At 41.4% G+C, this 11,289-nt stretch overlaps 2 protein-coding genes across 3 annotated transcripts; both read left to right on the plus strand.

Moving 5' to 3' along the window:
* Positions 1-26: 26 nt before the first annotated feature.
* On the plus strand, positions 27-7,291 carry LOC309696660 (nicotinamide/nicotinic acid mononucleotide adenylyltransferase 1-like). 2 transcript variants are annotated; one of them, XM_082517982.1, is made up of 5 exons: positions 27-116; positions 526-654; positions 3,274-3,457; positions 4,153-4,259; positions 6,382-7,291. In XM_082517982.1, the coding sequence occupies exons 2-5, from the start codon at positions 540-542 to the stop codon at positions 6,780-6,782; spliced, it is 807 nt and encodes a 268-aa protein (XP_082374108.1). In that variant the 5' UTR covers positions 27-116; positions 526-539; the 3' UTR covers positions 6,783-7,291. The 2 variants fall into 2 exon arrangements, with proteins under 2 accessions (XP_082374108.1, XP_082374107.1); XM_082517981.1 differs by having other exon boundaries at positions 72-138.
* Positions 7,292-8,994: 1,703 nt separating this feature from the next.
* rbp7a (retinol binding protein 7a, cellular) lies at positions 8,995-10,417 on the plus strand. Its single transcript, XM_082517984.1, has 4 exons — positions 8,995-9,158; positions 9,279-9,457; positions 9,598-9,699; positions 9,830-10,417. The coding sequence occupies exons 1-4, from the start codon at positions 9,086-9,088 to the stop codon at positions 9,899-9,901; spliced, it is 426 nt and encodes a 141-aa protein (XP_082374110.1). The 5' UTR covers positions 8,995-9,085; the 3' UTR covers positions 9,902-10,417.
* Positions 10,418-11,289: the final 872 nt, after the last annotated feature.

Here is an 11,289-nt window from a genome sequence, read left to right on the forward strand (position 1 = left end):
AGCACCACCAGAGCGGGTGCGGCTCACCGCTTCCTTGTCGATTGTGTCCAATCGGATTAGTGGATTTTACAGCGTAGTCCGTGACGTCAAAGGAGGAAGCGGGTGAAACACAAATGGTATCTGTAGCTGTTTGTCTTGGTACTACAATGACTACATTATTTGACATTATATTAAAAACGCATAATTTGCTTTTAAGTTAAGCACCGAGTTCATGTTTTGTCTGTTTAAGGGTCCCGTACGTGAATCTTGGACGTAAAAGGAGGCTCGCGCTGTGTGCTCAATAGATAAGCTAAAGTTAGCTACTTGTTATAGTCGAATGCTAACGTTTAACATAGATAAAGCGTCGAGCTTTAGTTTTCTTTACGTTTGTAGTTCCACTTTATGAAGCTCACAGACTGTATTTACGAGGTTAAACTACTCTTGATACAAATATACTGTTTCCGCCCCCCACAAAGCGATTCTCGACATGTGATCAGCCAAGTCTTAATCAGTCTTCGTTTCTTCTCCTTGTTTGTGCAAACCCAGCTCCAGTATGAGCCATGGAGGGTCACAGTATAACCAAAGTGGTCCTGCTGGCCTGCGGGTCCTTCAACCCCATCACCAACATGCACATGAGGATGTTTGAACTGGCACGAGATCACCTGGAAGACACAGGTTGAGTTACATGAAAATTGGATCTTTTAGTGTGATGCATCTCCACCTTTATCATCCATTCTTTTTTTTTTTTTTTTTTTTTTTTTAAATGAATGAATGATACTCCAGCTTTAATTCTGGGTACTCCAGCTTTCTCCCACAGTCACCCAACGCAGAGACATGCATGGGATGATTCTAAACTTACTGTAGGTGCAAATGTGTGCATGAAGGGTTCTCTGTTTCTATATGTTACCCCTGCAACATATTTGCAATCTACCCAGGATGTACCCTGCAATCCTGAAATGGATAAATTGGAAGAAGATGGATAGATGTGCAAAAATTAAGTGAAAGGGGTAGCTTTGTCGTAAAAAGGGATTGTGAATTAGTACATTGGAGAGACAAGTGTTTTGGATAAAATTGTTATACCAAAAGCCCAGATACAAAATAGTTCAAGAAGGAATTATGCTTTTGTAAATTGATTAATATGACAGTACAGAAAAGCTGGCAGTGTTTTAATATTGCATTATTATATTATTAATAGACACTATTAGGTTGTGCCTCATACTTGATTTGGGAGTTTTATGCCAGATCCCCTTCCTGACCCCTCCAGCTGGAATGACTTTGCATTTCACCACATACCGTATTTTCACGACCATAAGACTCACCGTACTAAAAGGCGCAGTCTCAGTTATGTGTGCCATTACTGTATTTAACACACACATAAGGCGCACCTGATTATAGGGCGCATACAAGTATGCGTATTTAAAAATGAAGCGGGAGCAAAACTGAGTTTGGTACTCACATTTTTATTACCGGTAATTGTCATCAATCAAACCCATCGAAGTCCTCATCCTCTGTGTCTGAATTGAACAGCTGTGCTAAATCTCCATCAAACATTCCAGGTTCACTTTCTTCACCGTCAGAGTCACTTTCCGTGCCGTGCGGCTCCTCGGAAATGATGCCGGCTTTTGCGAAAGCTCGAACAACAGTGCCAGCAGACATGTTAGCCCAAGCATCTACAATCCATTGGCAAATTGTGGCGTAAATCGCCCGGCGCTGCCTTCCACTCTTGGTGAAACTGTGGTCTCCATCGGTCATCCATCGCTCCCACGCCGCTCGCAGCCTTACTTTGAACGGGCGGTTCACACCGATGTCCAGCGGCTGGAGTTCCTTTGTCAGGCCTCCCGGAATGACAGCAAGCTCACAGTTCATTTGTTTCACTAGCTTTTTCACATTGGCTGTGAGATGGGCACGCATAGAGTCACAGATCAACAGCGATGGTGATGCGTGGAAAAAACCACCTGGTCTCCTTACATACACCTCCCTCAGCCACTCTTTCATCATTTCCTCATCCATCCAGCCCTTTTCATTTGCCTTAATGATGATTCCTGCTGGAAACTTCTCTTTAGGCAAAGTCTTTCTCTTAAAAATCACCATAGGCGGCAGTTTCTGTCCATTAGCATGGCAGCCAAGCACAACAGTAAAAGAAGACTTTTCGTGCCCCGTTGTGCGTATCGCTAGCGTGCTGGTCCCCTTCTTCTCCACAGTGTGACTCACCGGGATGTCAAAAGTGAGCGGGACCTCGTCCATGTTTGTGATGTGGCTGGGCTGGATGTTTTTGTCGGCGATGTGTTTGCTGCAGTAGGAGCGGAAGATGGCCAGCTTTTCATTACCGGTATAATCCGCTGGAAGTTGCTGCGCTACCGTAGTCCTGGTCCGGATGGAAAAATGGCACCGTTTCATAAAACGAAAGCACCAAGACGGACCTCCTCGGAAATGTTCAATTTTCATTTCTTCTGCTAGCGAAACTGCTTTTAGTCGAATGGTGACCATCGAAACGCTTCTCCCGCTCGTTCTTTGCTCGATGATCCACCGCTCGAGTCTTTCCTCCAACTCGGGCCACCTCGCCTTATGTCCGCGGAAACTCAGCTGCGTCTTCTTGACCTGTCGGAGCTTGTTTTCCAGCTTCCTCCACTTGCGAACCATCGATTCATTAATCTTAAATTCTCTCGCGGCTGCTCGATTTCCATGTTCCTCCGCGTAGCTGATGGCCTTCAGTTTAAACTGTGCTTCATAAGCGTGTCTCTTTGCCATTTTCAGGGTTGTTAAAACAACGATGTTCCACATAATCGCACATACCTGACCTTTTATACAGGTATGTGCGATTGTCCGGTATATACGATCAACGCCCACACTTCACCCTTTAGCGTTCTCATGGTGTTCTCTACTACGTCCTCCTTACAACACACAGGGCGCACTGCACTATAGGGCGCGCCGCACTTTTTAAAGAAAATCTAAGGCTTTTATGTGCGCCTTATAGTTGCAAAAATACGGTATTTTGATTTGGCAGACCTGGGATCAAACCAGGGATCTTTTGTTTGTTAGGCTAATGTGTAAACCACTACACTATCGAGCTAGAACCAATTATTTATTCAGTAAATGCTGATTTCTTTGATTCTGTCTTTGTTTCGGCTGTGGCTGCCTGGATTCTATTCTGCTTAGTTTCCCGTGTGTCATTTCCCTTGTGCTCTCTTCCACCTTTCTTCTCTACTCTACTGTTCTGTCCAATAAAGTCTAATAATTCAAATATAATATTTTACCTGACCAGTACTTAAACACGTGTCTTCTTTTGTGCGTAAGGTCAGTATAAGGTGGTGAGAGGAATCATCTCTCCAGTGGGTGATGCATATAAGAAAAAGGGCTTGATTGAAGCCTGCCACCGTCTGGAGATGACTCGATTGGCTACCGAAAGCTCAGACTGGGTTATGGTGGATTCCTGGGAGAGTTTGCAGCCAGAGTGGGTGGAAACGGCTAAAGTAGTTCGGTGAGTTGACATTTCTTGCGTCTGAGTACTTTTGCTTTGCTTTAGATTTGATATGTGTGTGTGTGTGTGTGTGTGTGTTCTAGATAAATTAATTCTTAAAGTAACAAAATCCATTATAGAGGTTTGATTTAAACCTTAGGGATTAAAATTAAACTTGTGCAGGCTTAATTAGATATTAGATAATTAACATCATTATGCCTCACATAAATGAAATCATTATTTAGAATCTTTGTCATCTGTTTTCCTGTGGCAGCAGGAAAAGGAAGAAATGCAAGGCAGGAAATGTGAGAGCCTTCACTGGTATGATACTTGATACATGTTATGATTTGCCGAATACTTCCCAGAACTTTGCAGGTGCAGTTCAAACAAGATAGAATCAGACAAAGTCAATCAAAATTCCTTAATTGTTTAAGTTGAAGGCTGAAATTATTAAATGCTGATGGTGAAAAGAATCTGAAATAAAACTGCAGCCTCACAGACTTGAAGAAAAAAACCCATAAAAGGCACAAAAACAGTTTAATAATGAGATCAAATGCATTTAGCATAACGAGAATTGGATTTTGGAGCATTATTTTGCTGATTGACAACTACCAATAGTAGCCTTTTTCCACTTTATAGCAAACTGTAAATATAGTATACACTCAGCGTGGTTTTTGCTTGATAAAAATCTTTGATTCCAATTTGTAAATTTACAGGCATCACTATGAGGAGCTTCTTGCATCAGAGCAGAACATCGATGATGTGGACACGATCAAGTATGCAAAAAAGAGGCGCATAGAAGAGAATCATCACAAAGACAGAGGTATGTCATGCCATACATTTACCTCCCTGTCATTGTCTGTAACTTTTCTTGTCCATCAAACGAGCCATGCAACAAACGTAGTTGTCAGGATTTTTCTGTTTGCAGCTTAACTGACAAGAGAATGGGTTTAGGGTGTGGATACACAGGTGTGGTGTTAACAGCACGAGCTGAGCCTCTGGGGGATGGAAGGGAAAAATATGCATTATGGAAGCACTTGAATTTTTGCTGAAGGTGCATTGTAAAAGCTGGCAGGTTGAAGTGCATACTATGCTTTGCATTTAAGTTCTACTAGCATCGCTTAACCCTGTAAAGCTTGAACCATGAAGTGTAATTGCCAGAATATTCTGACAAAAAATGTATTAAATATCAATTTTATCAGTTTGCATATATGAGTTATATGTGAGCTACAGTTGGCATTTTTGTGCAATGTATTACTTAAATACTTACTGTCCAATTTATTCAGGAAAAAAAATGGAAAACAGAAGATGCAGAGGTCACAAAATCTCATGTATCAAATACGTTACACTTGGCATTACAGGGTTAAGATGTCAGCAGTTCAGTTTAAAACCAGTGCAGCAGAACTGAATATCTTCTTCTTTATTCTATGAATCACCCTCTTTCCTCATCAAAATTTCAACCCTGCAATGATCTGCAGTGCAACGTGACCACTGACAATTCATTAGGACATTTGGGTGTGTTCTTATTCGCAGCTAATGTAGGCAAGTTCCAGTAAGCGCACTTCTTTGTTATTCCACACCTTCAAACTCAACTGATGTAGAAGCTGAAATAAATAGAATTTGATTTCATGTGTGTCAATTTCAGGCAGTCACATATGCACTGTTCTGCCCCATGACAGATAGTGAATACACTAATGGTCCAAACTTTAAGAAGACCCCAATTCTTCCATTCTTTAAATTGAAATTCAAGCAGCTCAAGTCCAACGAATAGCTTAAAATAGTGTAATGTTACCTAAAACTAAAAAAATACATATTTCAGAAATATACAACGGCCTTTTTTAGAGAACAGGAAATGGATTAAGAACTTAAACCTGTTCCGCAGCAAAGGAGGTTGATCGAGCTTTGACGGTTGGTCCTACCAACCTACTTTTGAACAAGAAAAAACATGTTGAGTGTGACATCAACTTTTAAATATGAGGAGGAAGCGTGATGGTCTCGGGATGTTGGTGACATGTACAGATTTAGAGGCACCTTGAACCAAAATGGTTCTGCATTGCCATGCAGTACCCTCTGGTATGCACCTAGTTGGTCAGGGGTTCATCCTACACCAAGATAAAAACCCAAAACATAAGTCCAAGCTGTGCCGGAACTACAGTAGGAAAAAGAAACAAGAATGGAATGGCCAGCACACTCTCCATCCTAAAAGTGCCATGCATTTATGGGAACTTCTGCAACACAGCTGGGAAAAACTTCCATCCATCCATTTTCTTCTCCTTATCCATGGCACGGTCGTGGGCACAGTAGCCTAAGCAAGGATGCCCAGACCTCCCTCTCTCCAGCCGCCACCTCCAGCTTATCCCGAGGAACACAGAGGCATTTCTAGGCCTCTGTGTCTCCAGCAGGTCCTGGGTCTGCCCCTGGGCCTCATTCTGGAGTTGGCCAGTAGGCATCCTTGCCAGATGCTTGAACCACCTCAACTGACTTCTTTTGATGTGGAGGAGTAGTGACTCTACTCTGAGCCATTCTCAGGTGGCTGAGCTCATTTTCGCCGCTTGTATACGCGATCTCATTCTTTCAGTCACTACCCAGAGCTTGCGACCATAGTAGAGGACAGGGACGTCGATTGACTGGTAAACCGAGAGTTTCACTTTCATGCGGCTGGACGGATGGATAGATGGCATTGTAGAGATAATGCCATGAGTGTTTTTAGCTGTTCTCTCTGCCAAAGGTGACTACTTTGATGAAAAGTTTAGATTACATTTTGATTTATAAATGGATTCCATGGTTGTTCTATGCTTTAATCTCAACGAGACATTAAACTGCTTAAATTTCAATAAAAAACTGGAAGAATTGCGGGGTTCTAAAATTTTTGACCTGAAGCATATGCACAGTGTGGATTAGTTGACTCTTGTGTTGTGCTGACAAACTTGTTTCTCTGTGCTCAGATGAGCTTCAGCTGATGTTGCTGTGCGGGGCTGACGTCCTCGAGTCTTTTGGGATTCCCAACATGTGGAAGCAGGAGGATATCGCAGAGATCGTGGGCCGCCACGGTTTGGTTTGCATCACCCGCAGCAACAGCGATCCACACAAGTTCATCCACCAGTCAGACTTGCTGTGGAAGTATCGCAAGAACATCCATATCGTCCGCGAATGGGTGACTAACGACATCTCAGCCACTCATGTGCGGCGGTCGCTGCGGCGCGGCCAGAGCGTCAGATACCTTCTGCCAGACAGCGTCATTCACTACATCAAAGAGCACGGCCTGTACAGCTCTGAGAGCGAGCAGAAAAACGCAGATGTGGTTCTAGCGCCCCTCCAGAGGTACACGGGCGCTTCCTCAAGTTGAGGAAATTTGACTGTGAATTTAAAACAAAACACAAATTCACATAATTCAAGCTTCCGACAGTGCCTGCACTGAACAGGGGTCTTTTCTAAGAATGGGTGTGTTTCAGGTTGTTGAGTGAAGTGATTTAGTAACAGTTTCACTTTGCCAGAACTTTTTGTTTGCGTGTGTGGAAAAATACACAAGATCACAAAATAACTGAGCAGCAGATCATATAGATGAGCGGTCACATAAATGTGTTTCCAGTCAATCAAAGGATTTACATTCAACTGTGAAATGGTGAGCCGACGATGTTTTTATTAGATGAAATATGGTGCATAGAGAATTAATTGAATCACACTTGTTTTACCACAATTATCCTTTCCATGTCTGGCTTCAGCGCACTCCTGTTAGTCAACGTGTTTTTGTACCTAGAGCTGTATTTTTCCATGCTTTAAATACCCACTTCTTCAGATCTGATGATAAAGACATGATATGTGATATTCTAGAAATAAACAGCACTTTGTTTACCACCTTGTGAGCCGTTCATTGTTGCTTTTATCGCACAGATAAGAATCCTTAAAAAGTCCTAGCTTTGCTTTCATGATGAAAATGCTTATCTCGCAGGATTATCCTTACTTTTAGATTTCCGGTGAAATAACGAAACTTCAGCCAAATGAAGAGATGTGATTATAGTAATGGGGTTTAAACTAGAATATAACACAGAACATCATCATTAGTATCAGAATTGATCATTATTAGTAGTAGTATTTTAATAATAATAATAATAATTTTATTATGATTCGTTTTGAAAAACATTATTATTTCTACCAATTTACTCTGAGTATGTTTTAGCCAGCATCCCAAACTCCTCTGTGTTTTATTTAAGCAGTTAATATGTCTGCATTGTCTTTACGCACATTTCGAGCGTTGGCAGGGAAAAAACCCTGACGTGGTTTTCCCATGTCACAAGACACCCCGTCAGAAGAAGCAACAACAACGCGAGTATTTGGATAAGTGCCCTGTGTTTCATTTATTTATTTTTTCCACACTTGACTTACATCAATCCTTTTCACACTGCATGCCAGATAATGCAAGAGTGTCACTATGTTCCTCATTGCACATAAAGGTGTGCCATTTTTACGTAAGCCCTGTTTGTAAGAAACAGAAGCTGTTTGATTCTGTTTATGTCTAGACTGGAATATTGAAATCCCTCTCCCTATAAAACTATTATATAAATATAAAACCTTAAATGAGATGAGCATGATTTTTTTTTTCTTTTAACTGGGAATATGTAGATTGTTGAAACTCAGAGAGAGTCCAGTGCCACAGCAAATTCACACATAGTACAAAAAGATTACAAAAAAAGATAAAGTGCCAGATAATGTATGCCTACCAGCTACTACACTACGAGATAAATACATATAATCACAATTTAAGATTTCTCTAACTGTGCAGTAAAAAGTATAGTGTGCAAATCGGTCAATATAACATTTACAGTCGTGAAAAATCAAGATTTCAACAGGACTGTGCAGCCCTTATTCCATGATTATTACCTATTATTATTATTATTGTTATTATTATTACCTATATATATATATTAGCTTGTAGAACCACCTTTAGAAACAGTAACTTGGAAGTTACAACTTTCTGTTTGATTTTTCAGTCAAACAGAAAGTGACATGGTTGTGGAGGAACTTTGGTCCACTCTTCTATGGCTGTGCTGCCTTTTTCTATTTAGAGAGAAGAGGCTTTGTCCCGGTGATGATTCCAACGATTCCAGCTGCTCCTTGCTGCTGCTTACCTTCTTAATTCCTATCGAAGCAATTAGGGTGGATTTCGCTTGTGTACTTAGTCATGTAAAATCTCTTTTCACATGGCTGTATTTACTGCAGTTATATAACAGAAATAGAGTGACTGCTTTGCCATCATTGTACAAGTGATTAATTCTGAGTATATTTTTGTTTTATTAAAAGAAAAGGATAAAAGCCTTTCAGTCCATCATTCAAATCCAAACACTGCTTCTGGATAACATGCACCATTAGGATTTGAATGCCATAAAGGCGTGATGCCTGGGGCAAATTTTCACAGCCATGTTTAAACTGAACTGTTGCACCAGTCTGACACGTCTGGCCTCTTCTTTACTCTGGAACAAATCAGTTCACCTCTCTCATCCTCAGGTGACAGGACACACCTGCCTCTGAGTCTCCTGATCTCATATAAACAGCATTTGCCTCAGCCTCCTCTCAGCAGTCTGCACCTGACCGGCTCAGGATCACCTTGCACTTACACGCTTCCCAAAAGAAGGAAAAGTCAAGTCCGTCAGCATGCCTGCCAGCCTGAGTGGCAAATGGGAGATGATCAGCAATGTCAACTTTGACGACTACATGATTGCGCTGGGTAAGTCCGCGTGTTGTTTCCCTCCAGAGTATGTGCATTCACATCATTCAAAATGCACTTTTGTAGAGAAACACGGCAGCGGGGCTATTTATCATTCAACCTCTTTTTCCACTTTTCCAGGCATAAGCGCTTCCTTACGAAAAATTGCTGCAAAACTTACCTTAAAGAAAACAATTGAGCGGCAGGAGGACCAGTTCGTCGTCAAAACCACGAGCACTTTCCGAAACTACACGGTCACCTTCAAAGTGGGCCAGGAATTTAACGAGTTTACAAAGGGACTAGACAACAGACACCTGAAGGTGAATGGGAATGGCTAAAGTGTATCATAAATATCATAATTGGAAGGGTTTGTTTCATAGATAATTGATGCACTTTGAATATTATGCATGTTGAAAAACGAGTCGCGATTCACGCTTTTGCTTCTCTGTTACCTGTGCAGTCACTCGTGAGATGGGAGGGGAACAAACTAATATGTGAACAGACTGGAGAGAAGAAGAACAGGGGATGGACTCACTGGATTGAAGATGACAAGCTTCATCTGGTAAGACTGTGAATTTGGACATTCTACATAATACACAGAATTTAAAAACTATGTATTATTGAACTCATTTTAATCTGTTATATTTAAATAAAATGTAATTATTAAAACTTTTCTGACCTTTTCTCCTTAGGAGCTGTTCTGTGAAGGACAAGTCTGCAAGCAGGTTTATAAGAACGTTTCAAAGACGAGAGAAGAAGAATGAAGAGTTGGAGGAGGATCTTGAGGTGGTCCAGAATTAGAAGATTAGTAGATTTATCAGCGTAAAACCCTGACTGTGAAACCCACCCCGAGAGTTGCGACTGGTGTCTTCCCCGTTGCTTATATACTCGGTTCAGGTGGAAACGTCTGTACTCTCAGGGTATGCATTTACACCACTAGATGGTATCGCTGCAATACTTTTGTCAGATGCTGGTCTGTCTGGTCCAGCAGCCTGTCGGTGCGTGCCTCTATCCCAAACCGTCAAGAATGTTTATAGCACCATTCAGCTGGCTGAAAAAATGTCTTTTTTTGTTAAATATTTAGAGCTATGAGAAAAAGGAGACACGGGTGCCGCTTGTGCTCTCCGTCGTGCATTTTGTTCAATGTTTCTGTAAATTTCTCATTCATGCAAGAACATTTATAACCAGTGTAACTGAAAGTTATTCATAGGATGTTTGTAATACAGTTTTGTTGTATGTAATATGTGAGTAAGAAAAATAAATCTGATGGAAAAGTTGAAGCTTTTTTTTTATCTTGTTCTTAGTAAATTGACAGGTTTTTCTTGTGCCATTAATCACACGTCACCATCGGATCGACCGGTAAAGTCACCGTACCCCGTCGGCTGAATGCTGCTGACACACTTCAACTATAAGTTACACTAATGCATACAATTTGCTGCTTGAGCTCTGCGGTAGAAGCTTCAGGTAACAGTAGTTTAGTGCTTCTGCAGCAATCGTGGTAACCAGAATGACTAAAGGACACTGAGCGGATTATCCCATGCAGGTCACACTTTGGGAAGAACCCCTCATCTCTCTTTGTAATTTAAAAGAGGTCATTCATCAGCGTGTGCAGCTAGTTTTTAAAGCTCAACCCTACTTGATAATTGCATAAATTGCCAGACAAATAGAAATGTGTTGAGGAAATTCTGCGCTCACAGCTGCCCTTCATTGATCCACTTCTGTGCCCAGAGAAAATGTCTCATCTGATTTGACTCTGCAGCACCACCTGTCAGCCACCTATGATCCACTCCCAGGCACTTCATACACTACTCACACTTTGCCTTAGGTGACCTAAATAGGTCACATGGGGTGGGGCAAGGTCTCATAGTGACTTTACCCTTAACCCCAGGTAATGGTAATGACCCACACCTGTTTTCACACCATCCACGACCCTCAGGACCACCTCCAAAGGGGACAGCCCCCACCTGGGACTCTCAATCTTCTTCATTTGTTTTAAAAACTGAAGAAGCTTCTTGGATGGGAAGTGAAACATCTTCACAAACCTAAAGAAATCCAGTTGGACTCTTTTTTTTAAATCTAGGACAGATATTTTTGCACTTATATATATATTCATGAGCATACCATAGAGTATAAATAGTAAATGAACTGGTAC

The sequence above is a fragment of the Aulonocara stuartgranti genome (genome assembly GCF_965226115.1).
Source record: "Aulonocara stuartgranti genome assembly, chromosome: 20".
Lineage (NCBI taxonomy): Eukaryota > Metazoa > Chordata > Actinopteri > Cichliformes > Cichlidae > Aulonocara > Aulonocara stuartgranti.